The sequence below is a fragment of the Kogia breviceps genome, chromosome 8 (assembly GCF_026419965.1).
Source record: "Kogia breviceps isolate mKogBre1 chromosome 8, mKogBre1 haplotype 1, whole genome shotgun sequence".
Lineage (NCBI taxonomy): Eukaryota > Metazoa > Chordata > Mammalia > Artiodactyla > Physeteridae > Kogia > Kogia breviceps.
This window is the reverse complement of record NC_081317.1, coordinates 22,335,722-22,363,600: the sequence shown is the minus strand read 5'-3', so window position 1 is coordinate 22,363,600 and position 27,879 is coordinate 22,335,722. Positions and strand designations below refer to the sequence as shown.

Below are 27,879 nucleotides of genomic sequence, written 5' to 3'. Positions count from 1 at the left end.
AGGCTTAGTTTACAAATCAAAATAGAAAAGCCAAACAATCCAATAGCAAAATAGGCAAAGATGGGGACAGGCAATTCATAGAAGAGGAAAACTAAATGCCCAGTCGTTCACATGAAAAGATAATTACCCTTCCGGGGAATCAGAGAAAGTTAAATACAAACTGCCGTCAGACCCAATCATTCCATCAGGTGGGCAAAATTTAACAAGTCTGAAAATATCAAGAGTTGGCGAAGACTGTCATACAGTTATGGTGGGAATAAAATTTCAGTACAACTGCTTTGCAAAATAGTTCAGCAAAAAACACTTAAATTGGACATGCTCATACACATGATTGAGAGATTCTAACCCCAGAAAAACTCACACATGTGCATAAGGAGGCATATACAAGAATTTTCATTGCCACTTTTATAATATCAAAATATTAGAAGCAATGTAAATATCTGTCAACTGGAGAATGGATAAATTGCAAAATAACCAGAAGGGTATGCTATAAAGCAGTCAAAATGAACAAAGTAGAGCTTTACGTATGCTAATGACTAAAGCAATTTGCAAAGTATACATGCAGTGCACCATTCTTAGAAATGTAAAAAACTTATATACACTATATATTGTTTAAACATTTTCTTCACATATGTATATATCCACAAACACATGCGGGGAGATGATAAATAACAATATTTATGGTCTGAGTCAAGACGGAGGTTAATAGAATTGGGAAGGAGTACAAGGGGCTCAACTTTATCTATAATGTTTCTTTGTTTTATTTATTAAAGCCTAAGATATTTTCTTATTGAGGTATAATTGACATATAGCATTAGTTTCAGGTGTACAACATAATGATTCGATATTTGTATATACTGTGAGATGACCACCATAATAAGCCTCGTTAACAAGCATCATCATACATGGTTACAAAATTTTTCTCGTGATAAGAACTTTTAAGATCTACTCTCATCAACTTTCAATAATGCAATATAAGTATTATTAACTATAGTCACCATGCTGTACATTCCATCCCCAGGACTTTTTTATTTTACAAATGGAGGTCTGTACCTTTTGACCATCTTCACCCAAAAGATTCTGAAGCAATTACATCAAAATGTTAACATTTTAAAAGCTGGGTAATAGACATCCTATTGTATTATAACATTCTACACTTTTCTGTATGCTTGACATATTTTCTTTTTTATCATCTTCATTGGAGTATAATTGCTTTACAATGGTGTGTTAGTTTCTGCTGTATAACAAAGTGAATCAGCTATACATATACATACATCCTGACATATTTTTAAAATAACAAACAAACACCTTATTCAGTTGGAGTCAAAGCAAATGGGTTCTGTTGTCAATAAAGCAGGGAGGAGAAGGAAGGAGAGGGGAAGGAAAGTAGTGAGCACTATTGCTAGGCTCCACCAGGCCCAAACAATGATTAACAGATAAAAACTGAAATACATGATCATGCTTCACTTAACATTCCTATTTCCTGGGAGACAGCAAAGGGTCTGGGAGATAACATTACAGATTTATATAGTAGCTTAGAGCTTAGACCCCAGAATTGGTGAGATCTGGGTTCAAATTCCAGTTGTTTTGTTTACTAATATGACTTCAATAAATTATTTAACACTCTCTTCTTAGAAGTTAGTTTCCTCATCTGTAAAATAGAAAAACACCACCTTTTAAGAACTGAGTTATTCAGTTTCTGTAACATCCATTTCTCCTGAAACTTTTAAATCAAGTAACCCAGAGGGTTTAAACCTTCATAAACCAAACACCACCTCTAAAATGCAGCCTTCTTGAACTCACAGATCAAAACAAGATAATTAAATAGTTCATCCGATGAAGAAAATTATTTTCTCGTGGCCCTTTTTATTTCCATAGGCTAAGAACAGAATATCTTTCTGTATTATCTTGTTTCAAATACATTTTTTTTTTTACAATAATACGTGTGGATTGATGTCTAGGCTCTATTTCTTCCAATGGTTTATCTATCCCTATACAAATACCACACTGACTTATTTATTATAATGTTATAATAAATTCTGATATCTGGAAGATCACTTTTTCCCACCTAGGTCATCTTCTTCAAGATGATATTGGCTAGTTTTGACCTTCTGTATTTTGATATGAATGTTAGAATCAGCTCGTGAGGTTTCAAGACAATTTTTTGGAATTTTTATTGTGACTGCATTCGATCTCCAGATGCATTTAAAGAGAACTGACATGAAATCAATGAATCTTACAATCCACTGACATGGTATCTCTCTGTTTAAGTCTTCTTTAATGCCTATTAATACGGTTTTATAAATAATCTCAGAGTTCTTATACCAAATTTATTATTAGAGTTATTCTTAAATACTTGATACTTTTAAGGCATTTGTATACAGGATTTTTGGGTAGTTTTCTCATTTAACAGTTTTTTAAATTGAGATATAACCAACATAGATCATTGTATTGGTTTTAGGTGTTCAATTTTATATTATTTATTTATTTTTACTCATGGTAAAAAGTATTTAATAAGTGCCACATCGTTACAGAAAAACACACAGCCATATAGCTCATCCTTTAAGACCAGAACAGCCAAGTGAAAAGTCAGCAGAGATTCTTATTTTTACTTGAAAAATAGAAATAAAAACAAACAAAATAATAACTAAGGTACACACTGGGAATTGAACTACTACAGTTTTTCTTTCTAGAGATGTGACATCCATGTTTTCTTGTCAGTAATGCTCTATCAAACATTGTACTAAACCAGTGTACTAAATCCAAGCAGACAGATGACCAGTAAAGCTGTTTGCTAACTCCTACTGAGCTAGACCAGTGGAACACTATCTTGGTAGGATTATTTTGACAGTAAGTAGTAAGTGCAGAGCCCCTACCCCAACAGAAAACCTAAGGAGCTGTTTTACACAGAAAGGGTTTTAAGCAAACCTGCACAAACACTAACATGCTCTAAGAAAGGAATCCTTTCAGACTACTTCCAGCATACATTCATTGGTGCCCAGTAAAATAGGAACACCAACGTAGCAAGCATGTTTGCTTTCATAGCACTAACAGCTAAAAATCACAGAGCATATTATATTTTGATCTTGAAGTGGGTAATCATGGAAGTTCCAAGATTATATCCACTAGGTTAGCCTGAGTATTCATCTATAAAAATATTTTTTAAAAAACACGTAAACGAGAGTTAGAGAAACAATGGGACTACATCAGGACCAGCAGAAGACAGTGATACAAGGACTGTACATGTAAGACTGGGAATTGATTTTCACGTGTACCTTTTAGGTAAAGGAAATCTAAGGTGATTCCTACAGCCAAGACTAGCTGTGATAGTAGGATTTTTCAGAAATCTTGAGATGGGCAGCTAGCTTGAGTTAACCCCTAGATAAATACTCCCAGTCAAAAACCCCACTGAGGCTGCAGGACTGAAACTCTGACCCATATAAAAAGCTTTTTGTGAGTGCACAAAAAGCCTGGTGGGACATGCAAGGCCTGCTGGGCCAAGAGAGTTGATGACAGGGTTCTTCCAACATGGGCACACCAACATGTATGCTGGGGAAGTGCCCCCCAGGTGGAATGCTGGTCTTGGGCTTGATGCAGGAGCCAGACTCAGAAGCTCCTGCAAGAGGTGTCTGCTCAGGGAGGAGTACTAGGGTTACCGAAGACAAGCACGTGTCCGGGAAGTCCGGTAATTTTCTTCTGACCCATCAATACTTAACATTAGTGAAGAGTTGCAGAACAGACTCCGTCTTTCCAAGACGTATTCTTCTGACATCATTAGCCAAAGCCTCTCCCAGTCTATTGGGCTGGTGATGTCTAGAAAGATCCCATTACCTGCAGGTGGGACCTAGCGCCGCAGATTGTTCTGGGAATTTGGCACAGAAGATGATTTGCACAATGAAGTCACCACTAAACCTCTGCTTAAGTCCTGTCCCCGGGCTTCTCTTTCTGCTCGGTAGTCCAGAAACCTTTCTTTAAAAGCTAGAAAATCCGTAAACGTGAGAAGCACGTCGAAAATGTCACCGGCCACTTCATCTTTATGGTGCTGTAAAGTTGTAGTGAAAGCCCCCATGTTAAATCCAGGAATCCGCTCCAACAGCTGTTCTTCTATATACTTCTCTACCAAAGAAATATATTCTTTAAAAGTAGGTGTGTAGGTGAGCTTACTCGCTTCTGCGTCTTCAACCTCCTGATAGTACTTGTCCATGCAATTCCTCTGTAATAGCTGGAACTCCCCATCCATGATAATGTCCTCTTAATATCCAACCACAGCATCCAATTTTGCGTCAGAGGCGAAGAGACGGTTAGCGGGAAGCTCTCTTCCTCTAGGGCGTCTGTTGCCGCCACCGCCGCTGCATCCACCACGCGCGGGGGAGCGGGCCGCCAGCCTTCTACCCCGATCGCGGCCCAGGCGCATCCTCCGCTCTGCCCCGCAGAGCCCCAACCGGCATTGGGAAGGACTCGCCGCCGAGGCCGCGGGTGGCTCACGGCCCAGCCGGGTAGCGCCTGCGCACGACGTCCCGGCCCCAGGCTCCGCGGCTGCGGCCACGCGCCGGCCGGGCCTCTAAGCCCTGCCAGGCCTCACTAAACTCGCCGCTGCCGCCGCGGGGTCCAGGCATCCATTACCGCGCCCCGCCTCTCAATTTTTAAAAAATAGGGTTGTATACCTATTCTTTAAGTTCTTGTTGTATTCTCTTATTCTTACAAACAGCTTCTCGATGCTTTTTCTGTGACTAGCTTGGAGGAAAGCAAGAAGATGTGCAACTGAAAAGAGGCAGTTTTAAATATTTTAAATACTTAATGCAATTTTTAAATATTTTTGAGAAAGAAATCATGCAGAGAAGTTCTCATAAGAATAAATGTATATTCCGGATACATCATTTGAGTTAAACATCTTGGCATAACAGGACTACAATCTCGCAGATTCCCTGTCATATGCCATCTTGTTCCTTCTACCTTTTCTGTCTTTTCTTTCTCCGCTGATAGAGAGTTGAATTTCCAGCTGCGGGCTGTGTTGCTGCTCTGCTTTTCCAAGCTGGTCTGGAATGAGACAGTGAGCTGACCAGCAGCTGAGTGTCTCCATCTGACTTGTCACATCTATGCCTGACCATAACCTCTGAGTCCTGAGTTCCCACGGTGCATCCATATACAAACCAGCATGTCAGAGGTAAGCCCACTGCACAGGCCATAGGGCTGGGCTTCTTCCCGGGCCCTTTGTTTTTTGCCAGGTTTTTGCCAGGTGACTTCAGTAACTTGATCAACCACAGTTAAGGTAATGCTAAACAGCGTTCTAGAATATGCGAAGCCCTTGGAGTTGGGGCCCAAACATGAATCCAGATGAATGACTTTTTCTCCCCGGCTTGAACTAAGGCTTCAAACCTCCCTATGCTGGCTGGTGGAAGTTCATCTCAGTGCAAATACTTTTAAATCGGGCAGCTATCTTGTTCACCAACAACCATACCCTATCCCTCTTCCTACAGGACAGGCACTCTTGCTCCCAAAGGTTGTCTGAATCTTTAAAAGTTGCTTAATACCTACCTAACCTTGCCTTTCAGGAATTTATCCCTTTCATGGCCCTTTCAGAAACATTTTATCGGATGCTAAGGAGCAGATAACAACCCACTATCACTTCTCTCCCAGCCTGAGCCTGCCCAGGACAATCATTTACGAAAGGTAATAAGTCTAACTTACAGGCAGTTCTTTAAGGGATGCTATGTGATTACCAAATGGTAGTACCGTCACGCAGTATCATCACTGGGTAGTACCATCCAAGGTGGAATTTTTAAATGACAGTCTTATTACAGCAAGGTACAGTTCTCAAAAGACAAAAATCCCCTGGACCCTCTGATTACCATCTCCTCAGCTGGTAAAAACAGCAGGGCATTTTCCCACCTTAGCATTTATTCATGGAATAGCTGCAACTAAAGTTCAGAGAAAAATAACTGGAGAAGCTAGGAGTGTAAAAAGGAAAATAGGCCAAGAGCACCATCATGGCAGTAAGAGGGAGGAAGCCACATCACTTTGAAGGATGAAGAATTGGCTCCATTAATCATCAAAGACTAAACCAATTAGAAAGAAAAAGAAACAAACATGAAAGGTCTCATCTGTGGTTTACCCTAGGTATCCCAGTAAAATTTTGTCTTATGAATAGAAAACTCCAAATGTGCCCTTGGATTCTGAAATAAGATATCCTCTCAAACTTTATCTGTGTTTATAAACACAAAAGGGGGCAGAGATGAATTCAAATTGCAATATGAGAACAAATTTAACTTCTAATAGAAACATGGTTCGAGATGGAGTAAGTCAGAAATCTCAGTGTTTATCTTCACACGCATTTATTCCTGGCAATACACTGGAGTTTTCCTTAGAGTGTTTATCCAACTTGGCTTTCCTCTGATGGATCTTCTGGCATACTACACATAAGCGCGTCATACACATAGACCATATGTAGAGATAACCACTCACTCCCTGCAAAAAACTATGGGGAATACTTAATGGGGAAAAAGGAAGGAACGGACATACGTCAGGGATCTTATTAAGAAGCTAATACTGTACAAAGTAGCTAGCAGATATTTTGCCATTTAAATCTGTGAGCACAGTATATATTATTTGAATTCTAGAGATTAATTTAAAAAATTAGCTGAAGAGAGATCTATATTGAAAGGTATTGAAACCTATATTTGAACCAAAATTCACCTGGATCTAAGCCCACACATTCTCTTTTCTCTGGGTAGGTGAAGCCAGACCACACTATGTCTTCATTATGTGGTACTGGAAACATACGTCATACTACAAGTAGTTGCTCACACTTTAGTCCAAAAGAAAGTTACTACCAAGATAGCCATGATCCCTGACTTTAGGGACTGATAATTTAACAACTGCAACAATTCCATTTTTAAACCTTAAAACATCATTGAATAGTTTCAGGCAGAAGAGTAAACTGATCTAATCAGTGTTTTTAAAAGATAACACTTCCTATACCAACTGCAAAAACACTTTTGAGAAAAGCAATTGGGAAGTTCTGAATATGGACGAGTAGAAAATGATATTAAAATGTTGTTTTTAATTTTGCTATGTGTAAGAATGGGACCGTGGTTGTATGAGTGAATTCTTTCTTAGAGATGCATATTGATGTATGAGGACTGAGATAAAATAAGAGGATGCCAAGGATGTGCTTTAAAATATTTCATCCCCCCAAAATAGGAGAAGGTGAAGCAAGTCTGGCCAAATGTTAATAACTGTTGAATCTCAGTGATGGCTATATTGGGATTCATTATATTATTATTTTGATTTCTGTGAATGTTTGAAAACTGCATAATACAAAGTTCCAAAAAAAAAAAAAACCAAAAACCAAAAGTCTTTCAATCTCAAAAAACACAACCCACTGAACAAGGAATTCAACTGCTTTAATCCAAATGTATCCACTCTCTAATATCAGAAATAAAACCTCTAGGGCTTCCCTGGTGGCGCAGTGGTTGAGAATCCGCCTGCTGATGCAGGGGTCATGGGTTCGTGCCCCGGTCCGGGAAGATCCCACATGCCGCGCAGCGGCTGGGCCCGTGAGCCATGGCCGCTGAGGCTGCGCGTCCGGAGCCTGTGCTCCGCAACGGGAGAGGCCACGACAGTGAGAGGCCCGCGTACCGCAAAAAAAAAAAAAAAAAAAAAAAAAAAAAAAAAAAAAAAAAAAGAAAAAAAAAGAAATAAAACCTCTAAAAACCTGTTAGTAATGATGTTCAAAAACACCTGTCTTCCAGCAGACACCAAGCAGAGACCTACTTGTTAGTTACACCAGAGAACTGGGTAAGAACTAGGGGAACAAATCTGTTGATGAAGATGAAGACGATGAGCATCTACCCAAATTCACATGTTTAATGAAAGCTACGGAACATCACTTGAAGGGATCAAAATATCTTCGTTTCCTTGGCTTGAAACCAAGACAGCCACTTAGCAAATGAGACAGAATGAAATACCTCGTAAAATACTGATGGTGAAGACTCCTCCCTTACTGGAATCACAGGTGTGAGATCTGAACGCCTTTGAAGGTCTTAAACACCTCTTCTGATCTCTAATACCAGTCGATTTGAGACAGCCCAAACCACCCATTCACGGACTGAACTATTGACCCCTCCATTCAAAAAGAAAATACAACTTTTAATCCATACTCCACCCACAGTAACTGGATGAACCACCGTTAAAGTCCTGCTAAACAGCGTTCTAGAAACAGAAAATGGTCATTGGTTACCTATTCGACCTCCATCCCCTACACCCTGCCATCCCCGCAGGGTAAGAGCGCATTAGTTTAACCAAAGGATGCGCGTGTTCCTGTCTGCAAACATCTCCCGAGCTTCCCCAGTTTCGCCTCCAGTATTCATCTAGCTTCAGAACAAGGTGCTGTCTCTCTCAGCACGAGCAAACAAAAATCCATCTTACAGTCTAGGCACGAGTCAAGCAGGGAATACAAACTTGTCCCACTTCAAAGCACCAGGCGTATCTTTCACTGACTAAACAGCAATTCCAGCAAGAGTGACAATGAACCTTTCTTCCCTATTACTGTTGGAAACAATCACCGGCTATTTTGCTCATATTAATTAGTTTATATCTAGTAATAGGCAGCCTTGATTAGAAAAATGCTCTTTGTTACCAAATGAATAGAGTACCAAACAAAACCCAAAGCTTTTTTTAAAAAATTGTTGTTTTTGTCTTAGGAAAGGACTGTCAGGCCTTTCACACTTGAATGTGGGTTTATCTTTGCACAGGTCCCTGAATTCACTCTAAAAGAATGCAAATCGCTGTGCCAGACAATACGGGGTGAAGCTGATGGAGTGAACAGCTTATTACGCCTTGCCTAAGGAGATGCTGTATTTAAATTACTTTTACCTTCTCTGAACCTGGGGAAAACTTGATAATAGAAGAGACTACAATGAATACAGGCTTGGGGGCAAGGGCAAATCAGCCTCGGATTAAAATGTGACTGCACAAATTACATGTGAAGAGTTGACATATAATCAAGATGCTCATCATGGGCGAGAGGATCCTGGGAACCAAGCGACCCAATGAGCTGCATCTCTCCGGAAGGGTCAGCTGCTTCTCTCTGTGACCTAACACCCCAGCTTACAGCCGACTCCTTCCAAGAGGGCTTGAGTTCCCCCAACTATCAAAAGCTACTACTGTTCCCAACACATGGTGAGACTCATGGGACTCACTTCCCTGGTTGAGATTCATTAATTAATTGCTTCAACACAGCTGCTAATAGTCAAGGTTTGAACCCAGCTCTAAGACATACAAGCTACACCGGCTTGTTTGAGGTTAATGTTAAATACCTTCATTTGGCTTCGGAGACCCTGCAAAACCTTCTCCAACTTTGTAACCTAACACATCTACCTTTTCCACAACCTTAAGTATTTAACAATGGGTGCTCAGGAATGAGGGGCTGTGTTTGCCAATTTCTGTGGTGTAAATACTCCACCCTGGCTGATTTCAGGCTACAGGCATGAAGTCAACTGGCTCACGAAATTCCTTTGAAAGTTGAACAATCAGTTCTTGGAAGCGGGCAGAGCTGGCTCTAGACATCACTGCTCACAACCTCACACCCCAGTCTACGGCAACCACCCCTGAACTCACATGCAAACGCTGTGAGCTCTCACCTTGGGACACCTGACATTCACACGGGCTGTCTCCTCTCCCTTACCAGAATAACTCACCCTCATTCACAAGCTCCCAGCCTGGTGGTCTTCCTTCGAGAAGCCTTCCCTGATTCTACACGTCTTTTCTGGTGTTCCGCTTTACCCGCAGAGCGCCCGTACTTTCTGTATCATAGCACTTGTGACACAGCATTCTAATTTTTTGTTTCCTTATCTGTGTATTTCCCACTACATTTATAAACTCTGACAGGGCAAAAGCCTTCTTTATCTTATTTATTCTTTTTTTTTTTTTTTTTTTTTTTGCGGTATGCGGGCCCCTCACTGTTGTGGCCTCTCCCGTTGCGGAGCACAGGCTCCGGACGCACAGGCTCAGCGGCCATGGCTCACGGGCTTAGTTGCTCCACGGCATGTGGGATCTTCCCGGACCAGGGCACGAACCCGTGTCTCCTGCATCGGCAGGCGGATTCTCAACCACTGCGCCACCAGGGAAGCCCTATCTTATTTATTCTTGCATCCCCAGGCCTGCCACAGTGCTTGCTGAACAATACTGAGATGTATTGAGCAATATGTCAGATACTATTCTAAGTTCTAAACACATGATCTCATTTCAACCCTAAAACCACCCTATGAAGTTGGCTTTTTCATGATGATGCTCATTTTGCAGATGAGGAAACCAAGGCACTGAGAGAGGGAATATCTTTTCTCCTCTCCCCCAACAGGCTCAGTTACGAAATACTGGAGCCAGGATTTGAACCTAGGCAATGTGACTGAAGAGCCTTGTGTATCCTTCTAGACCAGTGTTTCTTAACTTTTTTTTTTTTCTATTGGTGACGCTCAAGGAGGAAATTTTAATTAAATTCAAATTCTCCCTAAGGAGAAATTAAGTAATAAGGAATAGGATTTCACCAGGCAAGGTTAAGCTCTGGAGGGATTTTTCATCTCCCAAGATCCAATTTCTGCCCTCTTGGGGACAATCTCTTTCCCGTTGACAATGTGTGTTACAGGCTTTTCACTGTACGCGTTTACATTAATGTACCATATGGTAATCCCTAAAAACATATGGTCTTGTTTCACAGTTTTAATGATATCTTCCTGTAAGTATCATTCTGTATCTTGCTTTCTTTTCCCTCCACTAGATATCTTGAGGAGACAGAGCTGTGCTGAGATAGTCAGATATCCATCATCTAACTGCAGTATTAAAATCATATCAACATGGGCTTCCCTGGTGGCGCAGTGGTTGGGAGTCCGCCTGCCGATGCGGGGAGCACGGATTCCTGCCCCGGTCCGGGAGGATCCCACGTGCCGCGGAGCGGCTGGGCTCGTGGGCCATGGTCGCTGAACCTGCGTGTCCGGAGCCTGTGCTCCGCAGCGGGAGAGGCCGCGGCAGTGAGAGGCCCGCGTACCACAAAAAAATAAATAAATAAAAAATAAAATCATATCAACATGACTGACTTGATTAAGTCCTTCTACTACGGAATATGAGAAAGTTTTGTACTTCTTGGCCTTCAACGAATGCGTCAATGAATATCTTCCTGCACATCTCCTTGGACTCACGTGTTTCTAATGTAAGTACCAAGATGGGAACAGGGCATGTGCAAAGGTCTATAATTTTAACAGATACTGTCAAAATTACTTTCCAGAGTGACTGGACCAATTTACTTTCCCACAGAGACTTTACAAGAGTATATATTTCCCCAAGTGTTTATACTAAATATGACCTCTTTCTAACTTTCTACTGAAAATGCTAAACATTTTCATTAAATGAGTCATTTAAAAATATTTATATTACTCACCAGCTGATAGTAGCTTGTGTAAGAGGGGAGATGTGTAGACAAGATGATGCTGTTGGAAATGCTGACAAAAGAGAGCAGTGAGACTGTGATGCTGAAATGCCCTGTCCAGAAAACCTGTACTAGGGCCTAACTCACTCCACAAAAGGCTAAGAATAGTCATTGCAAGGGAACAGCTGCAGTGGACTTTGAAATGGTGACCTCAGGTAACAGGCAGTAAATCTTTTTACCCATTTACCGTGTCTCTCTCAGGCACCAAGAACACTACTGAGGGGAATGGAAATCAAACACCTGAAGTAAATGAGGTGTTGAAAAGGCAATGATCCATTTACCAGAAACAGAAATACACAAGATGGTGATGATACTAAACATCCTGGAAAATGATACTACAAACTTTATAATGTTAAAGAACAGCAACAACTATCCATATGATAAAATTCCAAGGTCTTTCAGAGAAGAAGAAAAGCATTTATAGTAAATAAAGTGGAAATGCTCCTTTCTCCTTTGTCCCTCTCCTTCTTCCTTTCCCTCCGTCCCCTTCTTTGCACACACGCACACACACACACACACACACACACACACACACGCCTACCTGAAACATAAACAACAAGGACCTATTGTATAGCACAGGGAACTCTACTCAATATTTTGTAATAACCTATAAGGGAAAAGAATCTGTTAAAAAATATATATATATACACACACACACACATGCTCTCTCTATATATCTGTATAACTGAATCACTTTGCTGTATACCTGAAACTAACATAACACTGTAAATCAACTGTACTTCAATAAAAAAACAAAAAAATTAAAAAAAAAAAAACCAATAAAACCCCACCCAGCATAAAAATACATAGGTCTGTTTCTTCAGATCTTCATTTCCTTATGAAGGCTCCCATATCATATAAAACTTGTATTCAATTTAAAAAAAAAGAAATACATACAAAATTCAGTAGCCTGCAAAATGATACAAAGAAAAAAGTAGGGAACAATATTTTGTATCATAATGATTCAAATTTCAATCAATATGGCTTTTTCTCAAAGGTGAACTTTTTTCTTCAACCTTGACCTAAAAGTTATTCTCATGAATGCGATCAGAGGTCACAGTCCAAAAGGAAGAGAAGATAAAGGAAGAGCAAGTGGGAAACCACACTTGTTGAGTACTACATGCTTTGCATAGCTTCTCTCCTTTAATCCCCATAACCATGCTGTGAAAGATCATTACATGAGAAGAAATGGAAGCTGTGGGAGGTTAGCATGACTAAGGCACCTTATCCAGCAATTGAGATGTGAGCACAGGCCTAATGACTCCAAAGTCTGTTTCCCCACTATACCATGCTGCCTGCTGAAACTGAAAGAGTCCGGTTAATACTTGAATAGATCAGATTGTAAAACAGTGAGAGCAACGTTCTTGCCATGTGACTGTTCTTCACTGGACAGAAAAAGTAACTCATATTACTGTGGTTCAGAAGTTTCTGGAATTGCATTTTCTTCTCAAAGTTACTAGAACAGGTCAAGACAAAATAATCATCATTATAGGAGGAGGACATCAAGACAACATTCAGAAAACCTGTTGTAAGATTAGATCTGTTCTGGACTTTCCTGGTGGTGCAGTGGTTAAGAATCCGCCTGCCAATGCAAGGGACATGGGTTCCATCCCTGGTCTGGGAAGATCCCACATGCTGTGGAGCAACTAAGCCCTGTGCACCGCAACTCTAGAGCCCACGAGCCACAACTACTGAGCCCACGTGCTGCAACTACTGAAGCCCATACGTCTAGAGCACGTGCTCCACAACAAGAGAAGCCACCACAATGAGAAGCCCGGGCACCACAATGAAGAGTAGCCCCCACTCGCCGCAACTAGAGAAAGCCCGTGCACAGCAATGAAGACCCAATGCAGCCAAAAAAAAAAAAAAAAGGTTAGATCTGTTCCGAAAAAAACCCTAAAATGGCCTTCCCTGGTGGCACAGTGGTTGAGAGTCCCCCTGCCGATGCGGGGAACGCGGGTTGGTGCCCCAGTCCAGGAGGATCCCACGTGCCGCGGAGCAGCTGGGCCCGTGGGCCACGGCCACTGGACCTGCGTGTCCGGAGCCTGTGCTCCACGATGGGAGAGGCCACAGCAGTGAGAGGCCCGCGTATGGCAAAACAAAACAAAACAAAACAAAAACCTAAAAAAGCCAACAGCAGGGTTTACTACCTACTGTCTTGATTTGGAGTTTGATGCCTATGGTAACGGCCAGACACCCTAGGCACTGAAAACCATAAGCACCTCCCTCACAAAAATACTCTCCAAAAAAATCCCCACTAAATGATACTTCAAAGGAGACACATGATCTCCAAAGTCAAACATACTTTCTGAAACTCAATTGAAATACTCAACAAACCTATGATTAGCCCAAACCTATGCAGGTTTGAATCACATACCTGGGGCTGTGAAATGACAGGGGTGGACGTAGAGGCAGCAGCCATGGCAGCTCTGGAGTTGTGGGCGGTGACCAGGCCCCAGCACTAAGGCACCCCACACGGGAGTCAGATTCTTCTGGTTGCTGATCAGATCACGGTCATGCTAGGAGCAACTGTGTACCTGGAAAAGGAGAGGAAAACCCACCATCAGCCTCAGAGGACTAGCATATGCGAGTGAAGTACCTTTGGCCATGGGAAGTGAAAAATCCCCTATACCAAATGCCAACTACCAGCTTAATGAAAAGAGGAACCCGGGAGGGAGCATCTAACATCTCACAGGAGGACTTCTGTACCATTCATCCAAATCAGTTGATGTATTTTCATATGCCTGAATCCAACTTGGTACGATAGCTAGATGTTTTGGGCAGGTGACTTCAAGTTGTGAAGATAGGGAAAGTGGACAGGAGGAAAAGCCATCCTGTCATTAAATAACAAAGGAATTGAGTGACTCACAATTAAGAGCTGACCGTTTATAGACAAAGGGCAAAAAGAATAATAGTATCGAGTGTCTTATAGACACCCACTTCAACCCTGCCCATTAGCAGATGAAAAACCCTGCGGGTTGGAGAAGAGAGATAACTGGAACCTTCCTCTTCATTAATGGCAGAACCAGCCCTAGAGCAGCGAGCAAGTCCCAGTCCCAGATGAGACATAAAGTGAATGTGTTCCATGTTTACATTTCTTTAGGGAACTTGTTACCGCTTTCAGGATTAAAGAAAGGCAAGACGCCCCAAAGTTATAGACATGAGTCGGTCACAAGAAAAAGTAAAGTACTTGGGTTGGGGGAGGGGGGAGCTTTGTAAATCAGACTTCCACATGTATGAGGAAGAGTACGTTTCTCAACTCCTCTTGATATCCTTAGAGAGAGGATGCTAGACCTATGTGATAATTTCTACATTGCAATTTAGTCCAGAAGGGGACATTTTTCCAGTTTAAGAATTTAAGAAAATATATTCATTTTAAGAAAATTTTTCATTTTTAGGTTGTTTTCATACCATCTTACAATATTCTTTCTTTTATTCAAAAGATATTTAAGGTTACTAAGGTAACCTTAGTTCACTGTAGGTGAACTAAGGGCATAATGAATAAAATTCAGCCTGCCCCTGCCTGCAGGGAACTTTTGTCTGTAAGTATACTTTCTGGTTTCAGCAGCATGCAAGATAACACTGGAATACTTTCAAACTATTGGCAAATGATACTCTTCATAATAGTAAAAATTATGAACCAGGATCACAAGATCCAAGTCTTCAGCAGTTTAGTAATGGCAGAGTTGGATATTTAACCCAAGTCTTTGCCAAAGCCTCTGGCATTATTTTCTATTAGCTGGATTATGCTGAGCAAGTCACATAACCTCAGAAGAACTGTTTCCTAAGAAACAATCAAAGTTTGGCAGCAACTTACATTCTGATTTTTGAATCTTACATTCTGATTTTTATCCTGTCTGTGTATTATCCTTCATACTGTAGTTTTAATCACTTTAGGTTTCAGTTGTTTAGAACTGTGGCACCTTCCTATTTTCTTCCTCTACCTTTCTGTTAGAGTGACTATTTATATTAATAGATAAGAAGTAAAGCTGTCAAGCCACATTTTGGTCTAACATTCCACACAAAATTCCATAGCTGCCCTAAGACAACAGTGATGTTCTCCTCAGTCCCAGTTTTAGAGGGAAAAATACCTGCTGTTTATCACACTGTGATTTTAAGTAACAGCCCAGGAGAAAGGCACACATCCACAGAGTGTATTTCCTCTTTCATGAGGGGTGCCAGAGAGCCGAGTCTACCCTGGGAAAATTACAGGGCCCTATGATGCACTCTTTTGTACTGAACTTATTTCTGGCATCATTTTGTGCCACCCCTACTTTTGTATTTTTCCTTTTTCCTTCTCACATATTGACAATTCACATCTTCTTGCTCTATGATATGTGGAGTGGACAGATGAATTTATAAATATATTATATAATAAATAAATATATAAACAATGATAACCAAAAAGGCAAAACAAGCAGGCAAGCGAGATTCTGTTCTAAAAGACTCACGCTCTGTGTGCTGGCCCAATATCACTTCTGCCGAGCTAAATCATTAAGCGATAAAACCATAAAATATTTTCAATAATCAGAGTTGCCCAAAAGGTGAATGCTGGGCACCCAGCCTGCAGTCGGGAAAGGGATATCGAAATGGATGTGACAAATATGCCATATGGCATCACTGCTGACAGCAAAAAGGGGAGGGGCAGGAGACTGGGATTTAATGAACACCTACTAGATGCTGAGCACTGGCACAATCATTTCACATACAGTTTTAGGCAGATATTGTTAACTCATTTCATAGATGAGAAACCCAATGCATTGTTCCCAGTCATGTGGTCAGGAAATGATGGAGCAGAGACCTGAACCAGGACCCACCCCAGGGCCTTTGCATAGATGAACCCTCCAAGTGTACAAAAATTAACAGTGAGAAAGTGATTGGAGTTTTTTTAAGCAAAAATTTCAGAAAGTCCTTCAGGAAGCAGGATGCAAGTCAGACATTCTGCAGAGTAACTATTTCCCCAAACCCTGAAACAGAGTGCCCTGGGCTGCTCTCATCCATATAAAACTTTCATGATGTGCCCCTAGTTTTGATTTATGTGACACATGCCTCAGCTACATAGTAGATAGTACAGACTGTTAGTTTCATAGTTTGAAGAAGAACATCAAGACAGAACACTAACTGTCTTCCCCTAAAGCATCTAAGACGTATCGAGTTTTGATGCTTTTGTTAAACCTTTTTTTTTTTTCTCAGACGAAGAGATCTTTATTTCTGAGATAATAGTGTACAACACTAGAAGATTCATAAAAGTGTATGTTGAACCTACTCTTACATTTTAAGAGCCTTTTGTAAGATGGGATATGGTTACTTAACTCTTAAAATATAAGAGCTAAGCAATACTACCTCTCAAAGGGTATTAAAAATAGCTCTCTCGGGGAGCAATGTCTTAAAATTACATTTATGAAACCTATTTACTTCCCGGCCTATTTACAAAACTGTACAAATCATGGGGGAAGAGATGTGATGACAAAAAAGCCAATGTCCTAAATAATGATGTCATTCAGCCTCCGGCCAAGTAAGTTGGATTACTTTGACATCTTGTGTCCTGCTTTCCCAGAGCCCCAGACTGCCAACTACAGAGTTGCAAGGAACTTTTAAAGAAATTCATCCCTCTTTGAACTCTTCCAAGTATTTAGATACCTGCCCTGCAATTCTTATAGGCCGCCCTCACCGTAACTCTCTACTTCCTTTGCTTGAGCTCCGGGTACAGGAAGCCACAAAGCAGTGTGAGTCACCTCCATTACCGCAGGTGCCCTTGGCCGTCACTGTTGCCCATTCTCTTCTTCCCTAGTTGTCCCCATTTTCCATTCTAGGCATGCCTTCTAATCTATATCATTCTTCTCAAAACCGCAAAACTACATCTAATGCCACTCACTTGCAGAATATGAGCTTTGTCACCTGTTGACTTGCCCGTTCATCCATTTTACAGTCTTTGGGTATGAATTACCTCAAAATCCCTCCCTATAGTTGGAAATGTATATATATATATATATACATAAAATAGGTAACCAACAAGGGCCTACTGTACAGCACAGGGAACTCTACTCAATATTTTGTAATAACCCATAAGGGAAAAGAATCTGAAAAGAAAAAAGAATCTGAAAGAAATAGATATGCATGTATATATAACTGAATCACTTTGTTGTATACCTGAAACTAACACAACATTATAAATCAACTATACTTCAATTTTAAAAAATAATTTTTTAAAAAATGGATAAAATACCATTTACAAGTAAGAAAGCTACATAGGCTCATGGTTCTGTGCTAGATTAACGGAGAATAACCAATTGAATATAAGAAAAGGAAATATCCTGAATCAACCCTAGAAGCCACAGATGGATCCCAGCTATTGCTTAAACTTCCAGAAATATACTGGAAAGAATCAAAATGGAAGGTTGGAGAACATTTAAGGCTCAACATTCCCTTCATGTGAAACTGTAATTAGGTGGACAGAAAATAAGTAAATGAGACCCCAATAGACTCACAATGATGCTCCCTGTTCAGGGGGATGACAGCTGGAGTGAACTAAGCCAGGGAGCGTTGGAGTACATTTAAAATACACTCAGCTCCTTAAAAGGGGCTCATGGCTCCAACTAAGCAAGTCAGCTCTGGCTGTATTTACTTCTAATTTACATGTGGCCATAATGACTGGCTCAGAAAATATGTGGGGAAAAAGCACTACCAGCTGGCCTCTGATATGGGCGGCCATGCCAAGTGACAATGATCCTGCTAATTACTGAGTGCCACACCAAATACCTTAAAAAAAAGTCTCTGGTTCAGAGGCAAATGTTCCCTTTGATTACTTCTGGAGCTGATGCTGGCTCTTTTCCTAGGCCTCATAGGAAGATGAATTTCCAACCGGCAAATTTATCTACTATAAAACTAACCTTTTTCCTTCATCTGGACTTGAGTCAAACAGTGACTCATTTCAGTCTCTAGAAAGAATGCAGGGCAATACCTGATACTGAATATGCATAGACTTCATTCTCTTAGGATAAGAGACAGAAAAATCCAAATCCACCAGGCAAATGAAAAATATTATGGGGCTCAAGAGAAAGGAAGACTACAGAATCAGAGCAAATATTTACTTAAGAAATAGGTATACTACATAAAAGAGAACTTTAGAAAAACATGAGATCAGAAATGAGTCGGCATTAACAAAAAAATTATGAATTATGAACTAGAATGAAGGAAGTCGATCAAGTAGAAAACAGAATAAAAAAGCAGAAAATGGTATTACTGAAGCAGAAGATAAACCAGAGCTTTGGGTGGGGCCTACATGACTAAAGATTTCAAAGCTTCCATTCCAAAATAGAACAGATGAACACAAAGTACTAAAGGAGGAAAGAAGTCATCAATGCTGAAACCAGGAATGGATATATTTATCCTCAAAATTTTAGAAAAGTGTTACACATAAATAGAGCCATTTAGATCAGGTAGGAAAAAAATTTCAGATTTGAAATGTGTGTAATCCTCCTTCAGAGAGCTCTATACTCTATAGAGTCCAGCAGAAATCAAACAGAAGAAACTCTCAACCTCAAGCCTGGACGGACAAGATGACCTGACAGAGGAAGGTCAGAGCTATAGCTTGTCTTTCTCAGTATTTATCTATTTATTTATCTTAAGCATCTGAAGCCAGCCTTATATCTAAAGCCTAAGACTGGAAGACTCTTCTCTTGAATCTGAGTAGATGAAAAGACCTTAACAACAGTAACATCAGGAAGAAGATATTGCACCCATTCAAACAACAACAGGAGACTTAAAAACCAATCATTGGAAATACAGGAGAAGGACTGGAATATAAAGTTAAGAAACTTGCCCCAAATGTACAGCCAAAAAACAAAGTGAAGGAAGATAGAACAGTAAGAATGAGAAAGCTAGAGGACTAATCCAGGAGATCTAATAGCCAAATAAAAGCAATTCCAGAATAAAAAAAAAATAAAGGAAATGGAACGAGGGTGGGGGGAGGATCAAACAACAAACTCAAAACATTTCCTAAAGTGACAAGTCCTAAGTTTGTTGACTGTAAGGGTCCACTGATGCATACCGGCCCACCTGCATCAATTTTAATATGCCCACATTAAGCACATCATCATGATTTTTTTAAATACAAGATCTTTTTTTAATTCCTGTAACTGATCAGAAAGTGATGGGGGGAGCTCATAAACAAAGGATTAGGCACCAGAAAGTCCTTGCATTTCTCAACAGCTATCTAGAAGCTCTAAGACAATGGACAATGAAGAAAGTGATTTACAGACTACAATCTTATTGCAGGATGTCCTTTGCAAAACAGGGAGGAAACTAATCAAAATGAAGGCATGGGATACAGGAACAGGAGTTCAATTCAGGAGAAAAATAAAGGGAATACCTGGCCTACTTGTGAAAGGACATCGCTAGATGACAGGTAAGTGGACTCACAAAGTAGGTTTGCAGAATAACCATATGTCTCGGTATGTTGAGATAGTTCTAGAACTGACAGAGTTTGCGACTGAATGAGCACGTAGAATCCTAAGCACATAGAAAAGAATAATAAGCACACAGGAAAAGAATAAGCAAACATAAGAAAAATAATAAGAAAACATAGGAAGAATAAAGAAAATTTAAAGGAGAAGAATTTACAGAAGAGGAAAAGGATCCATAGAATTCTAAATGAATTCTAAATGGCTCCACTGTGAACGACATTAACAAGGTCATAATAACATTAACACTGAATATGGTCGGATCAAAATCACGACCTAACTATATCAGGATGAAGAGGTACAGGAGGGGAGTATGCATGCAGCACATCTTCCATGAAGGATGTCTATCAATACTTGAAACTGATGTATCAAAAAGTACAAGTCTTAGTGATGCAATGCAAATACCCAATGAAGCAGCTAAACCAACTGAAAATGGTAGCTATGGGGAAGGTAAATGGCAGGGAGAGAGAAAAGAATTCCTTTTCCTTAGAAAGCCTCATATAGCTATTTGACACTTTAAATTTCAAACATTTGAACATTTATATCATTTTAACATTGATTTAAAAATAAAGCAAAAAAAGGAAAAAAATATCACTGCTGAAACTAAAAAAGTATTTAAAACTACAACAGGCAGAAGTGCCACTACAGAAAACCAAGTTGATGCCATGGAAGACAAGCTTAAGAAAAGTCACACGTGCTTATATTAAAAAATAGTTACTTGACTGATTAGAAATTATGGCTATGGAGCACAGAAAATAGAGATTCAATATAAGAATAATTGGTACCCCTGGAAGAACAAATGGAACAGAAGTTATTTAACAATAAAAGTAAACTTTTCTTAAAAGATTAGAAGTTCTTAGGCTTAAAGAACACAATCAAAGAAAAAATAGAAAAAATGCACTAAATCAAAATTTTAAACTTCTGTGCACAAAAACACAAGAGTGAAAAGATAATCCATGGAATGGGAGAAAATATTTGCAAGTTATATATCTAAAAAGGAATTGATATCCAGAACATATAAAGAAAACTCAACAACAACAAAATCCAGCAAGCGAACTAAAAATTAAAAGACGTGAATAAATATTTCTCCAAAGACATTCAAATGGCCAAAAAGCACCCGACAAGATAGTCAACATCACTAATAGTTAGGGAAATACATATCAAAACCACAATGAGATAACACCTCACATCCATTAGAATGGTTGCTAACAAAATAAACAAGGATGTGGAGAAACTGTAATCTCTATGTACTGCCAGTGGGAATGTAAAATGGTTCAGCTCCTACACAAATCAGAATGGCAGTTCCTCAAAAAATTAAAAGTAGAATTATCCAGAATGGCCATCATCAAAAAAATCTACAAACAAGAAATGCTGGAGAGGGTGTGGAGAAAAGGGAACCCTCTTGCACTGTTGGTGGGAATGTAAAATGATACAGCCACTATGGAGAACAGTATGGAGGTTCCTTAAAAAACTACAAATGGAACTACCATACGACCCTGCAATCCCACTACTGGGCATATACCCTGAAAAAAACATAATTCAAAAAGAGTCATGTACCAAAATGTTCACTGCAGCTCTATTTACAATAGCCAAGACATGGAAGCAACCGAAGTGTCCATCAACAGATGAACGGATAAAGAAGATGTGGCACATATATACAATGGAATATTACTCAGCCAGAAAAGGGAACAAAACTGAGTTATCTGTAGTGAGGTGGATGGACCCAGAGACTGTCATACAGAGTGAAGTAAGTCAGAAAGAGAAAAACAAATACCATACGCTAACACATATATATGGAATCTAAAAAAAAGAAAAAAGAAAAAAAATGATCACAAGAACCTAGGGGGAAGATGGGAATAAAGATGCAGACCTACTAGAGAATGGACTTGAGGATACGGGGAGGGGGAAGGGTAAGATGGGACAGAGTGAGAGAGTGGCATGGACATATATACACTACCAAATGTAAAATAGCTAGTGGGAAGCAGCCGCATAGCACAGGGAGATCAGCTCAGTGCTTTGTGACCACCTAGAGGGGGTGGGATAGGGAGAGTGGGAGGGAGGGAGACGCAAGAGGGAAGAGATATGGGGACATATGTATATGTATAACTGATTCACTTTGTTATAAAACAGAAACTAACACCCTTGTAAAGCAATTATACTCCAATAAAGATGTTGAAAAAATAAAATTTAATTTAAAAAATGAATAAATAAAATAAAAATAGAATTATCCAGCAATTCCACTGCTGGGTATATATACCCAAAAGAATTGAAAGCAAGGTCTCAAAGAGAGATTTGTACACCCATGTTCATAGCAGCATTATTCATGACAGAGAAAAAGGTGGAAGCAACCCACGGACAGATGGAATGGATAAACAAAATGTAGTATATGCATACAATTGAATATTATTCAGTCTTAAAGAAGAAGGAAATTCTGGCACATATTACAACATGGGTGAACCATGAGGACATTACGCTAAGTGAAATAAGCCAGTAACCAAAAGACAAATACTTTGTGATTCCACTTATATGAGGTACACAACGCAATCAAATTCATAGAAAACAGTATGTAGAATGGTAGTTGCCAGGGGCTGTGGGAGGAGGGAACAGAGAACTGTTTAATAGGTAGAGAGATTCCGTTTTGCAAGACCAAGAGAATTCTGAAGATCTGTTTCACAACAATGTAAATATACTTAGCACTACTGAACTTGAAGATGGTTAAGATGGTAAATTACATGTCATTTATATGTCACCACAGTTAAAATGCAGGTTTGTTAAATAACTGAACTTCAAGAGTTAAAAGAATGCCCATTAAAAAACAAAGTGGGGAAAAATCAAATCACAAAGGGAAAAACTTAGGCTGGACACAGTCATCAGCTTGGCCACAACAGATGATGAGACACAGAAGCAATGTTCATTATTTTGTCAGAAATATAGAATGACTCAAAAAGTATACATTCAGCCAAGGTGTCATTTACCTGCAACAGCAAGAACAAGGCACGTGTATTAAATATAATCAGGATTTATTTCACCCTGAAATCTCCACTTGATGACATAATCCAGGTAATCATGTGTCAAATCAAATCAATGTGCTCAGGAGAGCCTCGGCATGAGTTTCTTATCAATCCATGTAAACAAAGAATATCTGTGATAATAACGGTGACCCAAAAAATGCAGCTATTATAACTACTAAAAGAAAAGCTATATGACTGAAATGCATGTAACTGTAATGAATGAAGATAAAAACTCCAGGAAATCGCAAGAAAAAAAGAAAACATTCTTCACCTTTTGAGAGTCAATCAATACTGTTTTATTTCTAAAGTTGCTAAAAGAGGAATTTCAGGCCAAATTTAAAGAGCCAAAAGAGAAAAGGGGAAATAGGTGACAAAGCGATGGCAGTGCTACACTTTTTTATCTGAGCTTCCTATCCTTACCACTGCTTCCCATAAAACCAGGGAGGCAAATGGTCCAGCTGGGATCACTTTCAGAGTCCATTTGCTTCACATGCAGATTTAGAACAAGGAAGTCAGAAAAGCACTTGAGAGACCAAATAATTTCCTCGTGTTTTGTTTTAAAATACCACCTTCTACCTATGGCAGCAGAAGCTTTCTTCTTCAAAGGATCAGACCCAAGATCTTGCTTCAATATACTCACTGAAGACAGTATATTTCATGCTCTTAAAAATCTTTCCTTCTCCACGTATAGGATCAGTTTTTCCATTTGCTTCTCCAGCTTTTCAATCAGACCTACATTTGGCCTAAAAGTCTACCGTTCTTTCCACATGGCACCCAGCTAATGTATTCAAAGGCAGGAATACAGCTAGCCCATCCTGCTTGTGCTGGCTGCACAAAAGAAACACAAGCACCACAGTCGCACTGTTTTACACGTATTTTAACAGTTCAGAGTTCAGGATTCTACAGATTGAAGGAACTGGCCAAAAAGTATTTAAATAAACTCACTGTTTGGATTTCAAAGACTTGTATTGACAGACATACAGTTTTCCCTTTTGGAAAGTGTTCCTGCTGGGGAGCGATGCTATCCTGAAACTTGTCAAAATAACCAGGAATTGTAAAAACACAATTTTCAGAAAAATCTCAGGACAGTTGTCACTACTAGGGTCAAGGATGTATTGGTCATACTCTATTTACAGTTTCAAGCTCAAGCTACTTGGTGCTGTATTATTTAGAAAATGGGGGAAATCTGACGTTTAGGAATAATGGGTCAGAAATTGGCCAAAAGAGAAACACACCCTATAAGTTCAAAAAAAATTAAAAAGAATGGTGCTCAATCATAAAGGGAGAGAGCAAGAAGAACTAGGCGATGAGAACAAAGGAAGAGAAGTCAACTCAAAAAACTGAGAAAATCCTCTTGAAAGATAGGACAATTAAAAGAATTACTCTTTGAATAAGAATTACTCTTTACTTACTACCACCCTGTTTCTTTCCATTACCCAAGGCCCACAATGTCTAAACTCCTGATCTCTTTAGTATCTGCATGCCTTGACTCAGCCAACTGTACAGGGACCCAGGGCCAGAGTCCTGAAAAGACTAACGGTAATCAAGAGTTCCACACAAGAAAGTGGAAGCATAGATAGGGTTGATGCATTTCTACTGAAGAGTGTTCATGGAGCGAGCCTCTGAGCCATGCTGGAGCATCTGCAGTCCACAGGTTTCAGGACAAGGAGATTACAACTTTATAACCAACCCTCAGGCTGAGCTAGACTCTTCCAACCAGAGCCAATGGAGGAGTCTTGGGGGATCGTTCCTTCTAAGAGCAAGTGCATGTTTCTAAAATCAGAAGTAACTCCCAGATTACTTAGAATAGAAGGGTGTAAGGGGAAGGGAAAGAGGGAAAAAGGGAAAGCAAATGCGGGTGGGGGCAAAGTGTCAAAATAGCTGGTCAGAATGCAGAAGTCTACAGCTGTGATAAGAAAAGTATTCAGCCCAGAATAACAGTTAATAACAGCAAAGGAGGGCTTCCCTGGTGGCACAGTGGTTAAGACTCCGCCTGCCTATGCAGGGGACACGGGTTCGAGCCCTGGTCCGGGAAGATCCCACATGCCACGGAGCAACTAAGCCCGTGTGCCACAACTACTGAGCCTGCGCTCTAGAGCCCATGAGCCACAACTACTGAGCCCAGAAGCCACAACTACTGAAGCCCGTGCGCCTAGAGCCCATGCTCCACAACGAGGAGCCACCGCGATGAGAAGTCCACGCACCACAACGAAGAGTAGCCCCTGCTTGCCGCAACTAGTGAAAGCCCGCGTGCAGCAACGAAGACCCAACACAGCCAAGGGGATTGGAAAGAATAAATAGGGAGTAACTGATAACAGATGTGAGGTTTCCTTTGGGGATGGAGAAAATTTTCTAACACCATGGTGATAGTTGCACAGCTCTGAATATATCAAAAACCACTGAACTGTATTCCTTAAACAGTTGAATTATATCCCAATAAAGCTGCTAAAAAGACAATTGACAAAAATAATAATGATAGGGTTTATTATAGAAATAAAAGTTTAAGAAAAGTTAGGAGGGAGAAAAGTACATATACTGTTGTATACTATAAAGGGTTATAATATCACTTAAAAGTATCACTTAAGAAAATATCACTTAATATAATTTAATTAAATAAATATACCTTAAAATAAATTAAAGCCTACTATAAATGCTCAATCAACCACTAAAAATAAAACAAAGAATTATAGCTAATATGCTTGGGGGGAGATAAAAAACATAAAATATACCAAATGCAAAAAAAAAAATGAGAAACAAAGAATGGACAGGACAAATAAGCAAACAGCAAGATGAGCAAGATGATGGACTTAAATATAACCATAACAAAATACACACACACACATACACACAAGAAGTGGTCTAAACAACCCAATTAAAAGGCAGATATTGTCAGACTGGATAAAAAAGCAAGGCCCAGCTCCCTACAAGATACACTACCTACAAGAACCATACCTTAAATATGAAGACACAAATAGTTTTAAAGGAAAAGGAAAAAGATCTGCCAAGCTGACACTAAAAATAAAACTGGAGTGCCTCTATTAATATCTGGCAGAGTAGATTTTAGAGCAAAATACATTACCAAGCATAGAGAAAGTCATTTAATAATGATAAAGGGGTCAATTCATCAAGATGACACAGCAATAATAAAAGGTTATACATCTAATAAGGGAACTTCCAATGATATGAAGTAAAAACTGATGAGAGGAGCAACAGCTAAATCCGCAATTACAGCCAAAATTGCAGTACCCCTCTGTAATTAACTGATAGAACAGAAAATCAATATGGATAACAAGAACCTGAACAACATAATCAATCAACTTGATCTGACATTTTTAGAACACTTAGCTGAGTGCCAGCAGAATACACATTCTCCTCAAGTGCAAAAAGAACTGGTACCAAGATAGACCACATCCTGGGCCATAAAACAAGTCTCAATAAATTTAAAAGGATTCAAGTCATATAAAGTATGGTCTCTGACCACAACTGAATTAAATTAGAAATCAATAACAGAAAGATCTTTGGAAGATCACTAAATGCTGGAAAACTATCATCTCTCTAAATACCTTATGCAATAAAGAAGAAATTGAAGGAGGAATTAGAAAGTATTTTGAATTGAATATTTTGAGTGTTTTGAATGAAGATAAAAACAAAGCATCAGTATTTATGGGGTGCCACTAAAGCAGTATCGAAGAGGAAAATGATAGCATTAAACATTTATAGTAGAAAAGGAGTCTCAAATAAATGACCATCAGAAACCAGAAAAAGATGATCTAATTAAACCCAAAGTAAGCAGAAAAAATGGAAACAGTGAATAACAGCAGATAACAATAATGTTATAATAGCAGAAAATAAAAGCAATAAACCCAAAAGCTATTTCTTTGAGAAAATCAATACAATAGCTAACCCTCTAACCAAACTGGTTAGGAAAAAAAGATGACACAAATTTTTAATGGCAGAAGCGAAAGAGGGGTGGTCACTACTGACCCAATAGACATTAAAGGATATAAAGAATAATGATAGTGTGGTATGGGCCTAAAGAAAGACAAATAAATTAATGGAACATAATAGAAAGTTGAGTAGACGTATACTTATATAAACAACTAATTTTTGACAAAGGTAAATAGGCCATGCAGTGGAGAAAGAAGAGCCTTTCCAACAAATTGTGCTGAACTATTGGATATTTGAATACAAAACAAAAAACAACTTTGTTCATAATTCAAACCACAAAAATTAACTTAAATTAATCTTAAATTAGCTCATAGACCTAAACGTAAAACCTAGGACTATTGATATAAAACTGCTAGAAGAAAACATAAGAGAAAATCTCTGTGGCGTTGGGTCAGGCAAATTTTTCTTAGGTAAGATATCAAAAGCATGATCTATAAAAAACAAACTGAAACACTAGTCTTCATCAAAAGTTCTTCTGGGGCTTCCCTGGTGGCTCAGTGGTTGAGAGTCCGCCTGCCAATTCAAGGGACATGGGTTCGTGCCCCGGTCCGGGAAGATCCCACATGCCGCTGAGCAGCTGGGCCTGTGAGCCATGGCCTCTGACCCTGAGCGTCCGGAGCCTGTGCTCCGCAACGGGAGAGGCTACAACAGTTAGAGGCCCGCGTACCGCAAAAAAAAAAAAAAAAAAAAAAAAGTTCTTTTGCTCTTCAAAAGACACTAAGTAAATTTAAAAAACAAGCCACAAACTGGGTGAAAATACTTTCAAATCATGTCTAATAAAGGACTTGTATCCAACATGTATTTTTAAAAATCTCAATATTCAGTAAGAAACCAAACTCACTTTTTAAACTGGGCAAAAGATTTAGACACTTCACCAAAGATAATATACAGGCAGCAAACAAGCACAGAAGAGCAATTAGGAAGAAACAAATTAAAACCACAATGAAATACCACTACATATGAATAGAATAACCTAAAT

At 39.5% G+C, this 27,879-nt stretch overlaps 1 protein-coding gene and 1 pseudogene across 7 annotated transcripts in view; both read right to left on the bottom strand.

Moving 5' to 3' along the window:
• The window catches only part of LPAR1 (lysophosphatidic acid receptor 1), a 218,670-nt gene that overhangs the window by 78,569 nt on the left and 112,222 nt on the right, over window positions 1–27,879 (bottom strand). For all 7 annotated transcript variants that reach the window (XM_067040962.1, XM_067040961.1, XM_067040963.1 and 4 more), the window contains one exon: window positions 13,857–14,016. In XM_067040962.1, the coding sequence (XP_066897063.1) occupies window positions 13,857–13,901 (45 nt within the window). In that variant the 5' untranslated portion in view covers window positions 13,902–14,016. The remainder of the gene's footprint in view (window positions 1–13,856; window positions 14,017–27,879) is intronic.
• On the bottom strand, window positions 3,845–4,616 carry LOC131761476 (ADP-ribosylation factor-like protein 2-binding protein pseudogene; annotated as a pseudogene).